At 37.0% G+C, this 24,897-nt stretch overlaps 1 protein-coding gene across 1 annotated transcript in view; it reads right to left on the bottom strand.

The window, feature by feature from the left end:
* Positions 1-23,958, bottom strand: part of DNAAF6 (dynein axonemal assembly factor 6) — a 46,830-nt gene extending 22,872 nt beyond the window's left edge. The window contains exons 1-5 of the mRNA XM_052663452.1: positions 23,926-23,958; positions 18,314-18,475; positions 13,723-13,795; positions 11,265-11,370; positions 8,384-8,480 (exon numbers count right to left, since the gene is read on the bottom strand). Of these exons, the coding sequence (XP_052519412.1) occupies positions 8,384-8,480; positions 11,265-11,370; positions 13,723-13,795; positions 18,314-18,475; positions 23,926-23,958 (471 nt within the window). The remainder of the gene's footprint in view (positions 1-8,383; positions 8,481-11,264; positions 11,371-13,722; positions 13,796-18,313; positions 18,476-23,925) is intronic.
* Positions 23,959-24,897: the final 939 nt, after the last annotated feature.

The raw sequence follows: 24,897 nt of genomic DNA, 5'->3' as shown, positions 1-24,897 counted from the left end.
GTTTCCTTATCAATAGAGATCCATTATAGTAGGAGCACCAAAATATTATATATTCATTGCAGCTCAAAAAGAATATGAAGCCATCTGCTGGCTTGTCCCTGCTCCTAGAACAAATGGTGGGCCATTTGGCAGAAAATCAAGAAACCTAGTCATTCATTTTTGGATTTTAGAGATAGTGTGCTGTTAAACATCCATGGGTGAAGATGGAAATCCGCTGACCTACCTCTCCACTGCACCCATCCTCATTCCTGCAATTAACAGTCCTATGGGGAGGCCTCCTTACACATCTTTAATATCTAAAATTCATTTTTCACACTCCCCAGCTGACACCCAAGAAGTCAGGTACCACAGACATCCCTGTTTGTCAGGGGTAGGCAGGCTCCCATTCTTCTCACCTTGCTTCTATGACAGTTTCCTGGCTTCTCCATCATCGTTTGTATCTCCAAAGCCATGCCATAATTCCAGCCTTTGATGGACAGGGAGGCCTGGTGTGCTGCAATTCATGGGGTCCCAAAGAGTCAGACACGACTGAGCGACTGAACTGAACTGAACTGAACTGAACGTCTCTCAGTTTTCAATACCTAGCCTGGAAACTGACTGAGAATTTACAATGTCTGTTTGAACTTTGTCTCTGATTATTGAGGCTTCCCAAGGGTCATCTATTCTGTCTTCAATTAGTCCCATTTCTGCAAGTTTCCTAGTATCCCCCTCCATACTTACCCCTCTCCAAACACACATACTTACTACTTAAAAACAGTTCTACTTCATTGCAAGCCAGACACAAAGCCAGCAAGCAGTCTGTGGTAGTATATTCTAACCCCTACAGAGAACAAACACCAATCTGAAAATCAACATCTCTAGTTTCTATCTTTGAATTCCATACATATTTGTATTTCAAACTCAGTATAGCCCAAACTTAATATTTTTGTTCTAGAACTTAGTCTTCTTTCTCTTGCACTCCATGCCCGATCCCTAAAAAACAAATAAAACCACCCTTTCTTTACTCTCATTCCAGAAGTAATAAAGAGTAGTTATAAAAAATATAGAAAATTCAGATGAGCAAATATGAATTAAAAAAACATAAGCCTGCTATCCAGATATAAACCACTTTACCTTCCCATATCTTGATTAATGCCATCACCATTCACCCAGTCACCCAGGCTAGAAATCTGACTCCTGTTTCTCCCTTACACATCACATTCGACCACTTTCTAAATACTATCAATACTACAATTGAGAGCTTCCCTGGCGGCTCAGTGGTAAAGAATCCGCCTGCCTATGCAGGAGACACAGTCCGATCCCTGTCTGGTAAGATCCCACATGCTGCAGGGCAACGAAGCCCACACGCCACAACTACTGAAGCCTGCCCACTTAGAGCCCACGCTCTGCTACAAGAGAAGCCGCCTCAGTGAGAAGCCTGCACACTGCAATGAAGAGTAGCCCCTGCTCACCGCAACTATTAAAAAAAAAAAAAAAAAGCCCACGTGGCAACAAAGACCCTGCACAGCCATAAATTAATTAATTCAAAAAATACTACAATTGATCCTTGAACAACATTGAGTTTGAACTGTGTGGGTCCACTTATCTGTGTATTTTTTTTTATACATACATACTACAGGACTACACATCTGCAGTTGGTTGAATCCATGGGTGCAGATTGACAGATGTAGAGAGCCAACTATAAAGTCAGAACTAGATTTTTGACTGTATGGAGTGTAGGCACCCCAAACCCCCACATTGTTCAAGAGTCAACTGTATCTCAAAAATGTCTACTGAAACCATTTTTTCCTCTCTGTCCCCACAGCCATAGTCCAGGCTCTTATTTCTCTTACCTGAACTAGTGCAATTGACTATCAGTTGGTTTTCCTATCACCATTCTCCCAAACTCACACTCATCTCTTACCATGCTGCTGCTGCTGCTGCTAAGTCACTTCAGTCATGTCCGACTCTGTGCAACCCCATAGACTGTAGCCTACCAGGCTCCTCCGTCCGTAATCTCCACCAAATTCTCCACCATAATCTTCCAAAATAGAGTTGTTCTGAAATATACATCTACTCATTTAACTCACCCACTTTAAAGCATCTAAGAACTCTAAATCCCACAGTAAGCCCAAATTTCATGGCATCTGAGTCTGCTCAGGCTACCAAAACAAAGTACTATAGGCTGGAAGTCTGAGTATGCCAGACATACCAGCATGATTGGCTTCTGGTGAGAGCTCTCTTTCTGGCTTATAAGATGGCTACCTTTTCGTTATTCTCACATGGCAGGGATAGAAAGCAAGCAGAGAAAGTGCTCTGGTGTCTCTTTTATAAGAGCACTAATATCATCATGATGGCCCTACCCATGTGACCTCATCTAAACCTAGTTACCTGCCAAAGGCTCTAATCTCTGAATACCATCACTTTGGGAGTTAGGGTTTCAAGATACAAACTGGGGGGGGACACAATTCAGTCTTTAACATATGGTATGATATTCAAAGACTTTTACAACTAGCTCTAAGCTGGGTATTCTGTTTTATTACTCCAAGCCAAAGAATTCTGGGGCTCGAAGACCATTGCAAATAGTTCTCTAAACACATTGTATATTATACTCTCACAGCACTACACCTTTGTTCACTCTATTTACGCTTCTTAGACAGCTCCAACCTGGCAAACCATTATGTCCCTCAAATGTCATCAGATGCCACCTGTATTGTGAAGTCTACCTGAATTTCCTCTTTTTTGTACCCAGATCACTTTGCATACACTTCTATTAAATTCAAACTGGGCCTAGGTTCAAACTGTACTTCTGCCAGAGTCTAAATGCATGACCTTAAGCAAGTTACTTAACTTCCTTGTGCTTCAGGAACTGTATTTATAAAACAGGAATAATAGCACTTATTTCATCAAGTTTTGGTGTGAAGATTAATGAGTTACTATGTGCAAAGTTCTTAGGGAAATGCCTGGCACATAGTAAGCACTGTATCAATTGTTTGTTGTTATTATATCATGTTAAGTAAAAACAATCAGGATAAAAACTTTTATTTATGGACTGCAAATGTAGGGAAATGGCTCCACTATGGCACTCTGGCAATCTTGCACTATTCACATAGGCCATGTAGGCAAGGCTCAGCTGCAGTCTGCCCGAGGTCTTGGCAGAACATCCTGTAATTGATCTTGGAGCATGAGAAGACAGGTGGTCTTGTGAGGAGCTATCTCAAGGCTGTTTCTTATCTGTCTTTCTACTTTGTGGGAAACTCCCTATCTTACAGGAGGCTGTCATGAGGTTCCAACAAAGCAGAGGACTTTCCACCTCCCTTTCCCTGGGTATAGATGCAGGCTATAAAACAGCTTAGCTGCAGTCTAGAGTTGGTTCTTCAGCAAGAGTGTCTCACTACTCATGTTACCTGTCATCAGGCTCCTGTAGTTCACTGTCGTCCTGCGGGGCAAAGGGACATGGGGATCTGACACCTGCTGATTCTGCTTATGCCATTTGTGTAAATCATAAACTATATCTTTTGGGGCTTATTTCCTTATTGGGTGGATCTATGAAAATCTGTGCTGCTTATGGACTGTTTGATCTCTTAACAGTAATCACCTGGAGAGAAGGAGAACCTTATATTTACTTTGTTTAACACTGCATGTCAAGTATCTGGCCTACAGTAAATGTTCAAGAAGTATGTGTTGAATTTTAAAAATTACAGAAAACAATGATAAATATGTATTCAATAATATGTATCAAATCCATTATAGTAGAAGTCTTGTGGGGAGGAATGGAGAGTATAGAAGATAAAAGATAAAATACGATTTAAGATAAAATAGAAGGATTCTACTCATGAGGATTAAAGAAAAACATGCATGCCATCTAGGAGAAAAGGCCCTCTAGACTCTCTTACGTTAGTATAAGAGACCTTGTAAGCTTGACCTTATTTTCTCAACTGTAATATAAGGAGGAAATCCTAAATCAACATCTTTCAAACTGTGTTCCAAAGAGCCCCAATTTTTCTCCTAGGAGCTGTGTCATGGATGATAGTACCCTTTTAACTAAGGCAGCAGTATTTGTTTCATGTGTTTGGCTTTCTCATAGAATTTCGCTTGAAGAAAAGGGTTGGCAACCCAAAACAAAACAAACATGCAAACCACTGGCCTAGTTCTAGCTCTAAAATTAATGTACAGCATGATGATAATAGTTGATAATGCTGTATTGAATACTGGGAAATTGCTAAGAGAGTAGACTTAAGGTGCTCTCACCACACACACACACACATACACAAATGGTAGGCAAGGAGATGGTATGTTAATTAGCCTGGCTGTAGGAATCATTTCACTATGTCTATATATATCAAATCAACATATTATATGCTTTAAATATACACAATTTTTATTTTAAAATAAGATGCCTAAATATAGATTAAGGCAAGGGAAACTTAGTAGCTACAAACTCAGAATTGGAGCAGCAGGCATAATTTGGATAATGGAACTCTCTGGTTGCGGTTAGAAGGAAAGGATGGAAGGTTTGCTGAAAACATACATATTCCTAACTCTGATTTTTGTTTAGGACTCACTCTTTGATTTAGGACTCATAAATCTTGCTTTCTTATAAGGAGTCTGGAGAGGGTAAAGGAAAGGTGATTCTTATAAATTTTTAAAACCCAAATCAGTCGGTGTATTTAAATAGATTGTTTATGGTCCTATTATTGGGTTGGCCAAAAAGTTCATTCAGGTTTGTCTGCAAGATGATGGAAAACACGAACGAACTTTTTGGACAACCCAGTACCTTCCTCAGCTTTAGCAGAGGGCTTCTTCTTTAAGTCTCTGTGTCAGATTGTTACATAGAGATCAGATCCAGGCCCCAAACATCATATTTAGCTAATCCTAAGGTGCTATTTTCCTCACATTTTTATGTTTCTGTTATTGAGATGAATCACACAATCAATGTTCATATTTAATGCGGTAGTATACCTATTTTTCCTTTGTTGCTAAACAAATAGCATACTACAATTTGATGATGTCTTACAGTTGAGAAAATGCCATATTTTTAACAGAAATACTAAGCTTAAAATTTGTGCAAGAAATATTTGAGATGAGGTCATCAACCTCTGCAGTCAGAGCCTTCCCAGAGGGGTTAAGTAATGACAGTGGGTGTCATCATAAAATTCAAGCTACAGATTGTTTTTTTTTTCTTTTTTGAGAGACAGCTTACCAGTACACCACTGTCCACAATTATTCTTTATTCTTGCTTACACTCAATGCTTACCCAAATAGGCCATGCTGTCTCATGCCTGGATACCTTGCCATGTGCTCTTTCTTCTGCTTGGAATGCTCTTCTTGGAATGTTGTCCATTGGGGAAATCCTATCCACCCAACGTTGATCCCTTTCTACTTTGTCACAACACACCTGGTAAACGCCTCTAAATACGTACTTACCACACTGAACTACAATGATTTATTAGGTTTCCATTCCCTTAACTGTAAATTCCTTGATGGTAATTGACTGTTTATTATTTGTCTTTGCATCCCTAATACTTAAGGACAGTGCCTAATAAGCAGTAGCATTCAGTAACTATTGAAAGATTGAATGTATGAATAAAAAGAATGCTATACATGTGGTAAAGTGCCATAGCATGAACAAATATTTCATTTGTTGCTGGCATTCAAAGGTATTCATTTCTTGTGCAAACCTTCTGGATTCCTGGTAAAATTACAGTCATCAACACAGAGCATAATTGTTACTAATAAAATGAGTTAATTTATGCTAGTTTTATTTCTCCAATCGATTATAAGATCATTAGAGGGGGAAATCGAGTCTTTTTCTACATACCTGTTTCAGATAAACTATACACTCCTATTCTGAGGTGTGATTTAGTTTCCAAGATTCTTCACTCAGAATACCTTTATTATTGATGCTAGTCAGGACTGGAAAAGGTCAGTTTTCATTCCAATCCCAAAGAAAGGCAAGGCCAAAGAATGCTCAAACTACTGCACAATTGCACTGATCTCACATGCTAGTAAAGTAATGCTCAAAATTCTCCAAGCCAGGCTTCAGCAATACGTGAACTGTGAACTTCCAGATGTTCAAGCTGGTTTTAGAAAAGGCAGAGGAACCAGAGATCAAATTTCCAACATACATTGGATCATTGAAAATGCAAGAGAGTTCCAGAAAAAATATCTATTTCTGCTTTATTGACTACGCCAATGCCTTTGACTGTGTGGATCACAATAAACTCTGGAAACTTCTGAAAGAGATGGGAATACCAGACCACCTGACCTGCCTCTTGAGAAACCTTTATGCAAGTCAGGAAGCAACAGTTAGAACTGGACATGGAACAACAGACTGGTTCCAAATAGGAAAAGGAGTACATCAAGGCTGTATATTGTCATCCTGCTTATTTAATGTCTATGCAGAGTACATCATGAGAAACGTTGGGCTGGAAGAAGCACAAGCTGGAATCAAGATTGCCAGGAGAAATATCAATAACCTCAGATATGCAGATGACACCACCCTTATGGCAGAAAGTGAAGAGGAACTAAAAAGCCTCTTGATGAAAGTGAAAGAGGAGAGTGGAAAAGTTGGCTTAGAGCTCAACATTCAGAAAACGAAAATCATGGCATCCAATTCCATCACTTCATGGGAAAAAGATGGGGAAACAGTGGAAACAGTGTCAGACTTTATTTCTGGGGGCTCCAAAATCACTGCAGATGGTGACTGCAGCCATGAAATTAAAAGACACTTACTCCTTGGAAGAAAAGTTATGACCAACCTAGATAGTATATTCAAAAGCAGAGACATTACTTTACCAACAAAGGTCCCTCTAGTCAAGGCTATGGTTTTTCCAGTAGTCGTGTATGGATGTGAGAGTTGGACTGTGAAGAAGGCTGAGCGCCGAAGAATTGATGCGTTTGAACTGTGGTGTTGGAGAAGACTCTTGAGAGTCCCTTGGACTGCAAGGAGATCCAACCAGTCCATTCTGAAGGAGATCAGCCCTGGGTGTTCTTTGGAAGGAATGATGCTAAAGCTGAAACTCCAGTACTTTGGCCACCTCATGAGAAGAGTTGACTCATTGGAAAAGACTTTGATGCTGGGAGGGATTGGGGGCAGGAGGAGAAGGGGACGACAGAGGATGAGATGGCTGGATGGCATCACCGACTCAATGGACGTGAGTCTGAGTGAACTCCGGGAGTTGGTGATGGACAGGGAGGCCTGTCATGCTTCAATTCATGGGGTTGCAAAGAGTCGGACACGACTGAGCGACTGAACTGAACTGAACTGAGCAATTTTCATGAGAGAAGTAGAAAGGCTCAAAACAGTTTTATTTATTTAGGGCCTAAAATTTCTTTAGAGTTTAGAGTAATTTGCAATATCAAACATCAAAAACATAATCTTACAGTCATTTAAGAGAGAGAAATTTGAATATTAGTGGTAAAACCCTGGGAGCTAATTACTTCAAGATCACTTGAAACCTAACTCATTAGAGTTTGAAAAATCTCCTGAGGTCCTTAAAGATGCTATTCCCATTATGTTTTTGATCCAATTGAATGTCTTAGATTTTGTTAATAAGAGAAAACCTGAAATTTATGCAAAAGAGAATCCATTTACCATTTGCTTAAGGAAAAATATTAAGCATCTCCTATGGGCACCTCAGTATTCTATGTCAGAGTATTCTAAGAGAGGGATGGGAAAATACAGATGCACAGCCTCTACTCTCAAAAATAAACTCCCAGCACCAAACACCAGAATTACTAGTGTATATTGCCAAAGTGAGTTGCATTTCACACTCTTGGTTAGATCCAGTAAGGTAGTCTCACTGATATCACTGGTAGAAACATCATTTGGAGAAACAAACATCCTTTGCTTGGCAAAGGATGCTCTCCAACATGTTGTACATCATTCAGATAAGGGAGCAAAGCAACAATTTGGATGTCTTTTTAGAGTGTTAAGTCGGTAGTTCAGATCCAAAATTTAAGGGGAAAAAAAATCTCCTTTTACATTCCCTAATGTAAGCTGAGTCATTAAAAGATACAGATATAAGAGATAAGACAGATTCAGGGAAGGAAATATTTCATTCTGATTGACTGTCAACTCATCAGAAATTAATAACCAATCAGATGGTATGGATAGGACAGAACTAGGATGAAAGAAAATTCAGTCTAGATTGGGTGGTGTTATTAAGCTAGAAATAGTGTGTTACATCATATGATTCTATTTATTTGTAAATCTTATCCACATGTGTAAACTTATTTTATTTTGTACATGTTTACCAATTTTAAACAAACAGTCTATTCTATTATTCCCTTAGTGCCTCAAACATAGCAACCACTATTTTTAAAGGGCTTACAGCCTTGAATAACAGTCAATTTAACTATAATGGTCATATGGAAAATGGGGAAGAGGGGAGAGGCTTACCACTAGATCCTTGCAGCATGCAGTTGACGCATCCTTTCTGGTCAATCCTAGGAACATATCTTCTGTTCCCACCTGCTGTTTGAATACAATTTCATATCTGAAAAAAAGCCAGTGATATAGAGACTCAAATGAAAGAGCAATTTCCTGTCACAGAGCAGAAAACTAGAAACTTATGAGGACATGTTATTACAAAAAATAAAAGGACAAAATAAATAAAGTGCTTGCAGTTTTTCAGGCATGTAGCATAACATAAAGAAAATAGAAGTCAGAAATTTAGTCAAAAATACCTAAAACTGTAAAGCAGGATTTATGTTGTATATACTTTATTGTCTAAAAATAAAATTTAACTGTTTCAGAGCTATATAAACAGTAGAAATAGAAGAAAAAAGGAAGGTTCTTTCCTGGAAAACAATGGCTCAGAAGAATAGTGGGCCCATAATCCAGAGTTTCATGAATAGAAAGAAACCTTCTGCCAAATTTAAGCCACAGATTAGAGTGAGAAAAATCCAAGCTTAGTACTCTTTCTGTCATTAACTGTGTGATCTTGGTCAAGTCGCAAACTCATGTGGTCTCAGCTTCTGGATTTGTACAATTTATGGAAAGGGGTGAGTTTGAACTAAATGATCTCTTATTTAGATCTCTTAATTGTCTTTTCCACCTCAAAAATTCTACAGTAGAAATACTGATCATGTAGACAGCACAGCTACAACTACAATGTTTAGAATCTACAGAATCCTTAGTTCAAGGAATGATTTTCCTGGTATTTTACCTCACACAAGACAATCCACAAAACTTTCCTAGGCCCCAAATTTTGGACCCTAGGGATACAGTGGTTTATAGAAACCCCCAGCCATAAATGAACCCTATCTTTTTAGATGGAATGAAGTAAGCAAACATTTACATATAATCTTGTCTGTTTAATTCTACTCTAATGAAGAAAAGGCAAATCTCTGGATAGAAAGACTAAAGGACAACATTGAACTTCTGACCACTTGTGAACAGGAATACCCAAGGATGAAAGAGGGATTTCTCTGAGTTGGAATAGGACTAAGAGTAAACAGCATTTTGAGATGGAACACTTTTTTCTTAATAGACTCTAACACCTCCCAGGTATTTACACAGGTGAAACCAGGTTAAAACAAAACAGAAAGATATTGATCTACATGCCCTGGACTCCCACATGGATTTGCTCTGGCTGTTGCCCTTCCCCTCATCTCCAGATGCAATTTTCCAGCTGCCTTCTATATATATTTGCCTGAAGGTCCCACGGCACCTCACGATCCACACACCCAAACTCCAACTCCCACCAGTTCTACTTCACTACATTCCCAATCGCAGTTAATGGCTTCACTCTTCACCCAGTCACCCAAGCGACTAATCTCAGCATCATCTTTGATGTTCTCCTCTTATTCATCATATCTAATCAAGTACCAAATCTTCCTTCAAATATCTCTCAGATAAATACCCTCACATTTCTCTCTAAGGTCAGTGACTTAGCTCAGCTCCTTATTATTTTTATTTGGTAACTTGTGATGCTTCTTTTGTGATCTGCCTGTTCCCATTCTATATCCATTTTGTTCTTTATCAACTAGGACATTTTGAAATGTATTTGCATAAGATAGAAAGGAAAGATTAAAAAATCTTATAAAGCAATTTTCTTCATATCCTTACTGGAGTTCTTATTCATTTAAAGTTTTGAGGGATATTCTTTTGACAGAACATCAAACATCAGGATGAAAAGTAAAAATTTACTCAGATTTGGAGCTTGCCACATATGGCTGTTTGACATTCACTAAACTATATGACAAACAAATGATTTAATTCTTACCTTTCACAGGAATGTGTGGGCACTGTATAAACATAACCTGGGATTCACTCCCTTGATATTTAAGATGCAGACGGAAATGTTTTAAAATCCCCTTTGATTTCTCTTTTTATGAGATTTACTTTTTTTTAAACATTGTTCATTTGAAAGTTGACTACTTTTTTCCAGTTAATTATCTGCAGCCTCCCACTGCTTCTATTTTCAGAACTGAGGTAGAAGATAGAAGCATAGTTTTTTTTTTTTTAATATTGGACACAGTTTTATAGTCGGAATTGAAAAATTTCTCAGATCACTTACCATAAAAGTTTTCAATAAATTTTAAAGTACATTGTAATTCAGTAAGTATTGCTTTTGTTTTTCAAGCTATTCTAAATATTCAACCAAGATTTTATTTTAAAATACATATATTTAAAGCTTAGTGTAATCATTAATTTCAATTATGTATGTAAACATACTTTAATCTTAAAAGAATGAGTGATTTCATTTATTAGTATGCAAGGCTTTTTATGATAATTCTAAAATTCATATTTATGATTCCTACTGAAAAGGCTAGAAAGCAAGCCTTTAATCCTGCCTGCAAAATATACTAAACACAATACTAAAATAAGTAGTAAATAAGTCCAGGTAAAAGCTGATAATTGGTGGGAGAACATAGCATTTTACTCAGATTATGGAACACTGAGTAATTAAAAGCAAGTCTTTGACACAAAAACATGGCATAATAATTTAGTTTGTATGAATGCTTGTAATTTAACGGGCTGGTTTTACCCACTGGTACTTAAACACTATACAACTAAATGATACTAAATATAAATTTATAATGGAAGTGACTGTATTTTTCATCTTTTGCTAGATAATAACGGAAAGAAAGGTATTATGTTTTATTGTTTCTGCACTAGAAGGAAAAAAATAATCAATTACACATGCCTTCTGTGTGTCACCATAGTTTTACCTTTTATGTGGTAGAAATTACTTTGTGAATCTTGTCAAAAATAGAACAGTATTAGATGACACATCTAAAACTCCCAAACATGTACCTGACTTCATTTGACTTACTCTGGAGTGTCTCTAACATCCCACACATCATGATGCTCTGCTCCTTCTGAAACTTCCTCTGGATTCCAGATTTCTTCACAATTTTCACTACTAGTTTGAGGGATGACTGTGAAGAAAGGGGAGATAAAGCTGAACCTCCTGCCCCTTTTACCCCTTGAAATTCCTCCTGTCCTTCTTAACATTAAATTTGGGATCACTGAAGTGAAACATCTTCTTTTTGTAATCACTAGCTTGTTTTTTGGTCAAAGGAAGTTAAATTAGTAACAGTTGACTTAAAGTTTTTAATTAACATACAACCAATACATTGAAGAGTTGTAATAATATATGTAGAAAATTTGGAAAAGATATATAAGCAAAAGAGAAGAAAATAAAATAATCTACAATCCAACCACTCATAGATAGTCAATGATAGCATTTTGGTGTATATCTTCCTAGTCTCTCTCTGTATATGTGTATATACACACATCTCTCTATATCTACAAATATATATATACACACACATATATGTGTATGCTGCTGCTAAGTTGCTTCAGTCGTGTCCGACTCTTAGCGACCCCATGGACTGCAGCCCACCAGGCTCCTCCGTCCATGGGATTTTTCTAGGCCAGAGTACTGGAGTGGGATGCCATTGCCTTCTCTGATATATGTGTATATACACATATAAAACATATAATATATAAATATTTAGTACATAAAATAACATTGAATATAAAAAATATATTATATATGTAATATATTGCACAACATATATGCAAATAAATATTATGCTGTTTTTCAGAAACAAATAGGATCATATGTAAAATATTTTTATATCAAAGAACAAATCAAACAAGCAATCAAGATGATTTGGGTAGAAATATTTTATCTTGTACTAAGCTATATTATTGAAGGCAGGAGAAGGGGACAACAGAGATGGTTGGATGGCATCACCAACTCAATGGACATGACTTTGAGCAAGCTCCAGAAGTTGGTGATGGACAGGGAAGCCTGGCAAGCTGTAGTCCTTGGGGTCGCAAAGAGTCAGACACGACTGAGCAACTGAACTGCATGCAAGCCTGACATAATTCTTTAAAAATTCTATCAGTGAAAGAAATCGAAAACAGTTGAGACAATGATCATTTTTAATCCAGTATTTTCCTCATGTAGACGTGAGCTCTAAAGAAAATGTCTTTTACTTGTCTTTTATGTCAAACTGAGCATGTTCCTGGGTTTCTACATGTTATATTCGAATGTTTAAAAGTAAATAAGCATGCAAAATCCTAGCTTGAATTTGTTCCAACTATTGGGGCAGCAAATGGCAACCCACATTAGGTGCAGAACAGTATTTTGAGTCTTTCAAGCATTCCCAGAAATGTACCTGGTTGTCAGGTTTTCAATTCTGCCAGTTCTTTTCAAACGATCTGTGTCTATCCAACATGGGCTTTGTAAAGCATAATTACAGTTTTATATATAAAGTTTTATGTATGACTCATTGTTCTCAGAATTTCGGGATTATTAGACATAACATTATAAGAAATACAGGCAGCAAAGAAATACATCCAAATTTGAACTAGTCTTCTATGAAGTGAATATCTCTTGAATAAGGCAAATATACTCTTGAGTATGTAGAATAATAACTAGTGAAATTTAAAAATTGTCCACTCAGACATCATTTTAGTCATTATTTTAAACATTTTTCCAGACAAAATTTTTTACAATTACCTAAGTACTTCATTTCCTTTCCCAGTCTACCCTCTGGTAACACGACCAATAGAATTAGAACTTTCTAGATTTTCTAAGTTGTGTAAAATGTTCAACTCTGTGAAAATGTACAAGCCAAAACACAAGTAAAACATCCAAAAAATATTTATTCTAGTTTATTGGACCCATGACTTTATAAGTCACCCTATGGGCTTTAATTTTTTTCAACATTAGATGAAATCTTGTGATTATTTGTTTTATTGTGTTTTCCAGAAGACTATTAGTTCAAAGGGGGAAATGACTCTATTTTGATCTCCATTATAGTCCCAGAGATGACCATACTACTTGGTACATAATAGGCTCTCAACAAATATTTATTTAATGAATTAATGAGTGAATTCTGTGAAACTGCCAGAATACAGCAGCATAGAAGGTGAAGAAGCTAAGCATCTTGGTAACTAGACTAGACCCTAAATAATTTTTAAAAAGTTCTCTAACCACATGGACTTTCTTGTTTTTCCATCTCAGGAAACATGCCCCAAAATGTGAATAACTCAAGGCAAATTAACTTCAATTACTAGAAAAACAACTTATCTGCAACATAGAGTAAAAACTGCATCTTTATATGTAAATAGCTGTTCATCATCCCTACAATTATTTGAGTTAATCTTTGATAAGTGCTAGTGTTAGCATTACTCTCCCTATAATTTTGCTCCCAAAGAAGAGAGTATACTGATTATATTGATCTATATGCTATACTTCTTATAGCATAACTTACCTTCATGCTCTTCTCTTTTTGGTGGTCCAATATTTCCAGGTCCCATGGCTCCCATTGCTGATGAACTATTTAACTGGAGGAGAAGAAAAAAGTCCAATGTTCTATAATTACTACTTGTATAACTTATATGACCAGTAATACTTTAAATTTGATAAGCTTTCCAGGTACAATTTCATTGAGCTACCCAGTTTAATTATCCATTGTTGTTATACAACCAAGAGACAGATGTCAAGTATTATTTTAAATGTGTTTTCCTTGTCCTTTCAAAAAGCACTTGGTTTAATAGACCCTAAGGTAGAATTGATCTTTGATCAGAATAAATCCCCAGTTTTAGCCCAGTGAATCATGTATTTCTGGGGATAGGGGGATGAGCGACATTCATCTCTTTGAAGATTATAACCAAGCATTAGTATAACATGGATTTTGGATTTTTGGCGGTTGTCTGGTCATAGTTAGATGGGGAACAGAAGGATGGGAACGTTTTATAGAAATGGAAACAAACAACTACATAGAGTCCAACTATTTAGACATCAAACAACTCATTTAAAAGTCTTAATAGCTTTTACTTCTTTCCACCGTGGGTATGAAATACTTCATCTCCCCACCTCATGATACTAAATGAGTGAATTTAAACAGCAATCCCAAAGTGTCAAACACATGATGAACCACTTCAGTCTTCAGGCAAATTCAGATTTACTTCGCCGTCTTCTGCACAAGCATACATACCCCCCAACACACAGCTTACAGGACTGCCTCTGGCTCACCAGCAGAATAGTTTTCTTTTTTCAACTAAGTATAACACACATTCAGTTCAGTTCAGTTGCTTAGGCGTTTCTGAATCTTTGCGACCTCACAGACTGCAGCACACCAGGCTTCCCTGTCCATTACCAACTCCTGGAGCTTATTCAAACTCATGTCCATCCAGTCGGTGATGCCATACAACCATTTCATCCTCTGTCGTCCCCTTCTCCTCCCGCCTTCAATCCTTCCCAGCATCAGGGTCTTTTCCAATGAGTCAGTTCTTCACATCAAGTGGCCAAAATATTGGAGTTTCAGCTTCAGCATCAGTCCTTCCAATGAATATTCAGGACTGATTTCCTTTAGGATGGAATGGTTGGATCCCCTTGCAGTCCAAGAGACTCTCAAAAGTCTTCTCCAACACCACAGTTCAAAAGCATCAATTCTTCGGCGCTCAGCTTTCTTTATAGTCCAACTCTCACATCCAAACATGACTACTGGAAAAACCATAGCTTTGACTAGATGGATCTTTGTTGGCAAAGTGATGTCTCTGCTTTTTAATATGCTGTCTAGGTTGGTCATAGCTTTTCTTCCAAGGAGCAATTGTCTTTTAATTTCATGGCTTCAGTCACCATCTGCAGTGATTTGGAGCCCCCCAAAATAAAGTTTCTCACTGTTTCCATTATTTCCCCATCTATTTGCCATAACACACATTACACCTTCAATATACCGGAAACCACTTCATTGGTCCCTCTCAGGAGTTCTTCGATATTTCAAGAAAATCCCATTTTTTTTTTACTAATTGTTCTTGCTGATGTCAGATTCTGTGGCTCCAATTCACTCCGTTGCTGGCAGTCAAAACTTCTTATCACTTGGCCCTGGCCAACCAGCACCTCTAACTCTCCCTTTCCAGGATCCTGCCCTTATCTCCCAAGATTTCAGACAAGTACAAAAGTTAAAATGTCCTGTTTGGGCAAGAGAAATAGGGTCTGTCCTTGAAAGCTGGTGGAAAATCTCACCTGTCTTTATTATGCTAAATTATTCCAACAGCTGTAGGTTATTAGTTATAAATTAATCTATAACATTTCAACAGTTTCTCAGGCAGTAACTATTCCTTTCCAGAGAGTTGCTTCAAAAGTGCTATGTCTGTGGTTAAGGTGTTGTTGTTTAGTTGCTAAATTGTGTGATTCTTTGCTCCTCTGTCCATGAGATTCTCCAGGCAAGAATACTGGAGTAGGTTGCCATTTCTTCCTCCAGGGGATCTTCCTGACCCAGGGATTGAACCCACATCTCTTGTGTCTCCTCCATTGCAGGCAGATTCTTTACTACTAAGCCACCAGGGAAGCCCTTAAGGTGTTACAAGCATTTTAATGTGCAACTCCAAAGATAATTTTCTGTACTTTTTTTTCTTTTAAATCACTAAAGTCATATAAAATTGCAGTGCTTTTCTTAAGTTATTAATCACCAGAATACAAATAATACTAATAGTCAATCAGGGTAAAGAATTTTTTGGAACATGAGGGCCTCTTGTTTTGTTGAGTGCTTCCTTCCATAGCAAATAAAAATCCATAGAAATAAAAACTTGAACATTCCCGACAAAAATTGGTATGCCCTCTATGAACACTGGTGATTGGATCAGTATATCAGAACAGAGGGGGAGTTTAAGTTGATTAACCTAATGAAAATAAATAATTAAAAATAAAATTTTCACTTGAAAAGATGGATCAGGATAATAAAAAACAGTAAAACCACCTGGCAATTGTTTTTATAAGATTATCATTTTGGCCTCTACCATGAATCTACATCCAATTATCTGAGCAATTTATCATTGCAATTCATGCCACCCTGCAATATGTAAGAGAGTTAGAACATCCTTGGTATGTTATCTGTGCAAAGTGGTGAACCTTATTTCCCAAGGTCTTAAAATCCCCTTGTGAGTTTAAAAGATAACAGACATATTCTTTCCCAATCTCCTATATTCTTAACAATTCATGGTGAGGATAGTGTAAATAAACCAATGTGTATGCAACAGTTCTAAATGCTGTTTACAGTAAATGTATTTTCAAAAACACATCACTCTTGTAATCATTCTGCAGTTCCCAAGATTAATGCATGTTAAAAAATGAAAAGCTATTTCTCTCCTGGAAAATTTAATAGTTCATTAGAAACATTAATTATTCTCCCACTGTTCTGATACTCCAATTCTATATCCTCTAATGATATCTGTACTGTGGCGTCTGAATGACCAATTATCTCAAAATTGCTTATAACCCAGATATACAGAATTGTACATTATTATAGTAATTTTCCTCTATAAATTGTACAATTTGGTAAAATGATTCTAGTCTCTTTATTCTCATAAGCACTCATCTTTCCCCTGAAAATGCCTCTAGTTGCAAATAAACATCACCATGCATAAATGCCAAAGGAAAGAGGCTTTGTAACCAGAATAAATTCTTATCTGTGAATCTGTTCCAGTTACAAGTTCCATTTCACTTTATTCAAGATCACTATTTCTCAAGCACTGACTATACTTTTTCTATATGGCATAACCTTACCTTTCCCAGGATGTACCACTCTATCTCAGCTAAGGTAGCAAAAATGAGTTTGCCTTCCCAACTTATTGGTATATTGCTCTTAACTTTTTCTTCTGTGTCTTATTTGTTGTATATCTTCAATGCTGTTACTAATGACCTGATTTTTCTTTCTTTGGCCTCTACTAAGAATTTTCCCTGATTAAAACTTCTTGGTTACTAATTCTGGTTCCAAGCCAACTCAGTTCCCCTCCTCTACAAATTTTATTTCCATCTGCAAGTCTTACTTGCCCTGTTCCACCTAACTTCTTCCTGGAGGGTAGAAGCTCAATCCAGTGTCAACCTGAACCATTGAATTGGCTGCCTATTTAGATTATACTACTTGTTTTTCCACACTATGGGAAAAAAGAATTTGGGGAGGAGAAAAATGATATGTATGTTCATGGGAGATGGTTTATTCATGGTAAACTTGCCATGATAACAAAGAACATTAAAATAATTTAAAGCAAATTGATATATTCTTCTATACTAGGAGATTTCTGCCTTCAAACAAATTTTGTGTGCCTTCACATTGGCAGTCTGATAGTCAAAGTTTGCTAATATCCACGGAGATGGAGAATGGAGAGCAAGGGGTTACATGGAAGTATTTTGAGTATTCTGAGCATACTGGCAGTGAGTGTGAAATAGTCAAAGGTCAATTCATGCAACTCTCCTACCCAAAATGAAGCCCATCTTGCTGCTGCAAGACACCCCGAGGTTCCCTTTCCTGACCCCAAATGCTATTTGGCTAACTAGATTCCGCAGCTCTATCTGAGCATGCAGCCGGAAGCCAATTTTAATAGGCCGAAGCTAGTTTGTCCCATTATTTGGCTCAAAATATTTTCTGTTCTGCTTTCATGTGTAGACAAATCAAAAAAATTAAGGGTTTGGGGGGGTTAATTAATACTGCCTAATTAAAATTATTTGCTTTATAGAAATATTGTCTAGGCTTAAAAATCCTAGCTACCACTCTTTGCATTGGTTGTCAAGCATTCTCTGGCCATAAATATAAATGACAAACATTTTGAAATGTGGCTATTGCTACCATAGTTACAGAACTATTTTCCTATTCAGTGTTCAGGTAGTTTAGAAAAAATATAATTATGTTTGCTAGAAATGTACTAGAGGTTATACTCTCATGCATAATGAGCCCTGCAACCTCCTGTGAATGTATTAGATGACACAGCCCTGCTCCCACAGCAAGGTTGGAACAAGTTGTTCAAATACAGTTTCACGACTTAGTGTGATCAGAACTAATTCATCTGTAAGTATACGACCACCTGTCCGGACTCAAAGTCATCCTCTTCAGGATAAAGTAGCTTAGAGAGAGCCTGTAATGCTGTAACTGAAGAAATTGTTTCAAAATCCATATTTTCTGTTTCCATATTTTCAGATTCCATATTCTGAGGAAGAAGATAATCAGAAAGAGGTATTTTAGTTTTCTATTTTATTTAAGACATGAAGATTTTTCTAAATTGTCCTATCTCCCTTCTTTCCCTGGGTCGCTCCATTCTCTTATTCCTCCTTGAAAGTCCTTGTAAACTCCTTCAAATATATATATTATGCTGACTCACAGACTCACAGGGCAGCAAGTAGACAGAAGTATTCAGCTCGCTTTATTAAACCTTCATGCTCAATCTAACAAGCATTTCTTGAGCACCTACATAGTGGTTCTCAGGTTTTAGTGTGCTTAAGAATCACTGGGGAGTTAACTAAAATGCACATTCTTAAACTCTACCTCTAGAGAAAGGGTATGTCAGTGTCATGTAGAATGTACATCATTATTTAGAAATGTACTTATGTAGACTACCTTTTTACCTTATCTCTTTTATGCTGTCTAAGCTGTATATTCTATTTAGTGAACTGAAAAGGATGTTTGCTGGGGTGAATGTCTCAAGGAAAGTTACTCATTTCACACTTTTGCCTCAGGCAGCCCTGTACTTTCTGTTATTTAAAATTTTAATCAACCCTTGATGATGCCTCGCATTATACGGCTGTTTGAGGCCTCTAGTGAGTTGGTTCGTTAACTTTAGCGAAAGTTCATGGAAATAAATTTTCTCTTGATTATAATAGTGATACTATGTATGTCTGTTGTGGAAATTTTAGGAAATAATACATTAAAAGTAGAAATAAGAAAATCACAAATACCTGTACTCCTATCAACCAGACATCAGTCTTTTAAAATACTCTCTACCATTGTATTTAGAGTAGGAGTTCAGGATTTTTAAAAATCTTGAAAGTGTCAGACTCTAATGAAAACCCTGAATAAAGACTGTAGAATTAGGCTTATTATTAGTGATTTGGGCATAAATATAATAGGAATCTTTTCTACACTTCTGCTGATATTTTTCAAACATTATTCTATAAAATTAATTCATAGGAAAAACTTCTTTAGCACTTATATTAAATGATCCATTAAAATGTTTCTATTGTGCATAGAAAAGTAATATAAAAGGATTCTCAAAAGAGTGCTGGTACAATCTCCTGTCAAAATCAACTGCATGTAATGGCAGTTTACAAATCTATTGTTTTACTCTTATGTTTTACCATTATTATGACTTTCCTTTTTAAAAGGAAAACTGATCTGAATACTTATTGGAGATGTCAAGGGTATGAAACAAATGTTAAGTAACTCTGTACATCTAGCATAGAGGCAAGTATATCACAGTGGTTAAGAGTAAGGGCTCTGGAGTCATGCTGCCTAGGTATGTATCTATCATTTACTTCCTAGCCTGCGACTCTGGACACATCATTTAATCTCTCTATACCTCATTTTCCTTATCTATAAAATGGGAATGATAATAGTGCTACTTCATAGGGCTGTTACAAGCATTAAGTAGCTTAATACACATAAAAGAGCTGGGAAAAGTGCCTGGCACATAGCAAGTACTCAATACATGTTAGCTATTATTGGTTCTTTAAAATTTTAATTTTGCTGGGCATGAATATCATTTCTAATAATGATGTCAAATACCTTAATAATAAAACTCATTACACTGAAAACTCATTAAATTGGAAAAAGTGAAATAAGAGGCAATAAAACAATCTTCTCTCACAGTATGGTCTGGTAGTCTGCTATGGAAATGAATAATTGACACATTAAATTAAATGAAGAGGCTCCTGTTTATATTTTTAAAGTCCTAGCTGATTATATGTTCATTAAATATTTACTTAACATCAAAAGCAAAACATTTACTGAACATTTTCTACCTTAGACAACGAAAGGGAAAAATGGATCCAGATATCAGATGCAATGATATAAGTGGTATTTTGAGTTGAGATTGTACAATGAGACTTTTAAAAAACAAATATAGCAGAAATTGCTTTATTATTCCAGCATTATCTGCCTCACAGTATTGTTGTGATGGCTATATTATGCAATGTGGGTGAAAGAGTTTGCTAAAAATATGAAAAGCTTTCTAAAAATATCATTATTATTTGGTACATAGTGCCAGCACCACAGGTACACAATGATGAGGATTGCTAGAGATCAACGGTGGGCTGGTGAGAGAGGAAGAAACTGGAACCAGCAGAGCTAACCCAGAAGAAGGGCATTCAGAAGTCCCAAATACAGCATCTGAGATAGCAATGAGAACTGCTATTCATGCATACTCATCAGCTTGGCAGTGACATGGCAGCAAGAGTTTCAGGACATGAACAGTGTTTCAGCAGAAAGGTTGAATAGCCATGATTACAGCGAGGTCTATTTAGGTAAAGCAGGACCCTGGTCCACAGGTAGGGGTACAGGAGGCAGGGTGGGGTTCTTGAGGTGGGAGTTGGCAGCCAGAGAAAGGTTCAGAATATGGTAGGGTTCAACATTACAGCTAGAAAAGAGAAGAGGAACCAGACACTCCATCAGAGGCTTTCTAATGTCCCAGGAGAGGTTATGAAGGAAGGCTGCAGTTCATTAGGTACATTGGATACTGTATTTAGGAAAAGCAGATTAATTCTAAATGCACATCAGTGGGGAAGTACCTCTGGCCTTGTTCTCATTTGGTGAGAAACAGAGCAGTGTGGGCAATGGGAAGCTACACCTGGAAGCTGAGTGTCTTCAGTAACTAGAGCTGGCATGTAGTCAGCAGTTGGCGAATACTGAACAAAGCACGATTAAATTCATACAAAAGTTGATTTCCTAGTCATCTTGGAAGGTTATACATTGATGGAAATTATGCTATCAATGCTCAAAATATTTTGGAATTGCCTTCATATGTATCACCAAAAAAAACCAGGTGTCGTTATGGTATCACTCCACATCAGATTTGTCTCCAAGTGATTTCTAGCTATATCTATATTACATCTACTTTCAAACTATGAAGATCTGATATTTGAGGATATTCAAAAGAATGAGCTACAAGCCTTAAGGCGATTCTAAAAGAGTAGTTTCAAAGGTAATTTTAGCAATAACAACAGCATTATAATAAGTGGATAGTCTCCCAAAGCGACTGCTTTGAAGGGAATACCACTCCTTGGGATGTAATACAAATCACAATAATTTTTAATAATGCTCTTTATATATGAAGTATATTAGGAATCAGACTTCTTAAATTCCAAATCATGCTGGCATAGAATGGCATATATTCATACTTAGATAGATTGTAGTAGAAATATCATAATGAAGTTGGCATGCCAGCAAAAATAATTTTTACCATAGCAACTATAACAATCACCTATAAGCACAAAATAATAAACCATGACAAGCTTCTCGATATTGTATTCCAACAAACAAAAGAATCAGCAATATTAATCAAAGAACTAAAAGTGTCTAAAGAGAAAAACAAGAATTTGAATTGTTAGAAAACTATATTCTAAGTTCAATGGAAATGAAGATTCTACTAGCTTTTTTCAAAGTCTAACAAATCAAGAATAATTCGTTAAGCTATTAAAAACCTATTGTAATTCATTTGATACAAATAGATCACATTGGAAAAATTAGAGCAAGATGCCTTTTTATGAGTTATGCACTGTTATTTATTTGTAGGACTATCTTTTATTTGTAAATTTGATATAAAGTTCATTTTGAGCCTGGCAATCAAGGACCTTCAGGATATAACCCCAGCCTAATTTTCTGCCTTTCCTTCCTATTATTCTCCTACACGTAATCTGCATTCTGTTAAAAACTGAACTTCTAATTAAACATACCCTATAATCTCCTGCCTTTGTACTTTGGAATGTATTCTTCCTTTTGCTTACAGTAGTGAGAGCATAGTGATTTTTCTGGCATTGCCACTTAAACAGTCCAGGAATAAATTTAAGGCCAGTTTAACTAGGAATTTCATTTTAAAAATATATTGCTAAATGTTTTCTTTGAAGTTTGGTTATATAGAAAATAAATTTTCTAGACATCTCCCCCTTTTGTTTTCTCTCACTCGCTTTTCGGAGAAGGCAATGGCACCCCACTCCAGTGCTCTTGCCTGGAAAATCCCATGGACGGAGGAGCCTGGTGGGCTGCAGTCCATGGGGTCGCGAAGAGTCAGACACAGCTGAGCGACTTCACTTTCACGCATTGGAAAAGGAAATGGCAACCGACTCCAGTATTCTTGCCTGGAGAATCCCAGGGACAGAGGCACCTGGTCGGCTGCCGCCTATGAGGTCACACAGAGTCGGACACAACTGAAGCGACTTAAGCAGCTGCAGCTGCAGTAGCAGCACTCTCTTTTGCTGGCCAGTTCCAGTGACAGAGTTTTCTAGACAGTACCTTTCATTTTTCCCACATCAACTTGAAACCTTAGGGCCTTCACAGGTAATGGGAGGATCTCTCTTGTTACTAGCCACAGTGAGCTAAAGGGGCAGAGTTTTAATTACAATGCTTCAGTATAAGCTCTTTAACCAAAATATTGGAGCCATTTAGGGACTAAACAAGATCAAATAGGATTACTCCAGACTGATAGTACTGAAACAATAATATCGATAACTTGAGATTAAATTAGACTGTAGTTAAGAGGGCTGGGGTCATGCTTCCTTTTTATTTTTACCTTTTATTTCTTTTTATTTTTACAGTGTCAATAGGAATGGCTCTCTGACTTGAACTAATCGCAGGAAAGTCTAGGTTAAATTGGTGAAAACTCTGAACTACACACTATTCAAAAAGAAATGATATCTATTGATTCAAGTTTATATAGCAAATAAAATTAGAGTAATAAACACCAAATATTATCATTTGGGAACCTGTTTAATAGGTAAACACATATCCCCATGTAGAGTGCTGTTTACAGCTGAATGATTTGAAAGTATTAAAAATTCATTTACTCTCTTAAAATTGGCATGTCTTCTGCAATTTTATTTACATAGTGCCTTATTTAACGATTCCTGTATTAAAATTCTTCCAAAAACACAAAAGTAAGCATCACTGCTGCCTATGTCTGAGTTAAATTATAATGTACTGGTTAACTGGGTTTTTTTTCCTTACATTTTTGACAACTATACACTTCAATGCTTCCCTATTTTTGTTTTCCTTCTTTTTTGGCTGCACTATGCCTGTGCATGCTTTAGGAACTTCCCGACCAGTGATGGAACTGGTGACCCCTTCAGTGACAGCACGGAATCTTAACCACTGAACCACCAGGGAAGTCCCTCCCTGACTATTAAAACTAATTCATTTTGACGTTGTTTTTAAAATACCAAGAATAATTTTCTTATTTTAGGTCTCTAACTTTCACTGCCATCAAGTGTACTAAGTCGGAAGTAACTATGGGGGCTTAACAGAGTTTTAATTACAATTTTAAAATATTTAATGGAAGATGATTTTTGAAAGTACCTGGGATATTTCATAAACATAAAGGTCAAAAAATGAGCTGCTTGATTTACTATTTCCTATATCCACTGTTTTTTATTTTAGCCAAACTTAATACACTTGCCAATAATTTTTGTTGTTGTTTCTGTCCCATTCCCATACTTCACCTTTATCTGAAAAGTTGATATGGCTCATTGTCCTTTAGTACTTTTAAATTTTCTCCCCAAGTCAACAGGTCTGTTTTATTCATTTCTTCAGGAAATAGTCTCTGTTCTGAATCAAAGCTCTTAGGAGGAATGACCCCTAACTCTCGGCTCAAACTCTATTCTCGACCCTCACTCAGATTTTATTTTTTGTCACAGTCTGTTACCTTTTGATGCGAACAGTTCAACAACAATATAATGCTATCTCAATCAGCCCTTGGTGAGTAGCAGGTTTGGTAGGTACAAGTAGTCTTTTACACACCACGCTCCAGACCCCCAAGTGCCGTCTGACCGCTTCTCACTCAACTGATCTGACCAACATTCCTTAGAGCTCTCAGGCCACAGCATTCACATTCCCTCACACAGGGCATTGTCCACGTAGCAAGGGACAGTCTGAACAGCAAAATATCCCCTAAAAATATATCGCAACCAAGCATGCTGGTCCAAGATAAATCATGCCTATACGTGTAAAACAAAAAGTACACTGGCTGCTCCAACTTGGAGCACCCAGATCTACCTACAAGGAAAAAGTTTTCACTCTCAGATTAGCGATACAACCATTAAGTGCGTGGGAGTGTCTAAAGACGTGGGTAAGGCGTCACAGGCTCATTTTGGCCTTCTGACATTCAAGAAGCATCCATCCCTTGTCTAGTAAAACTGGCTCATATCACTCACACTCTAATAGACTGAGTTTTGTTAAAGCTGAATCCTGCTTCTAGCACCAAAGGCTGGGGGGATTTAGAACAAGACTGTTTTATCTGCAACGTGTGGCATTTGCGGGGTATCTCTCAGCGCCGTTAGTATTTAGAGGCCTCCCTAGTTTCTCGGATAGCTAAGGTATCTGAGGACCCCGTCTTTTTCCCTCCTAAGGGTCAGGTTTCCTCACCTGTGTCACTTGTGGGGTGGCTCTCTTGGCTCCGAAAAGAAACCG

This window comes from Budorcas taxicolor, chromosome X (genome assembly GCF_023091745.1).
Source record: "Budorcas taxicolor isolate Tak-1 chromosome X, Takin1.1, whole genome shotgun sequence".
NCBI classification, from domain to species: Eukaryota; Metazoa; Chordata; class Mammalia; order Artiodactyla; family Bovidae; genus Budorcas; species Budorcas taxicolor.
This window is presented reverse-complemented; position numbering and strand designations above follow the sequence as displayed.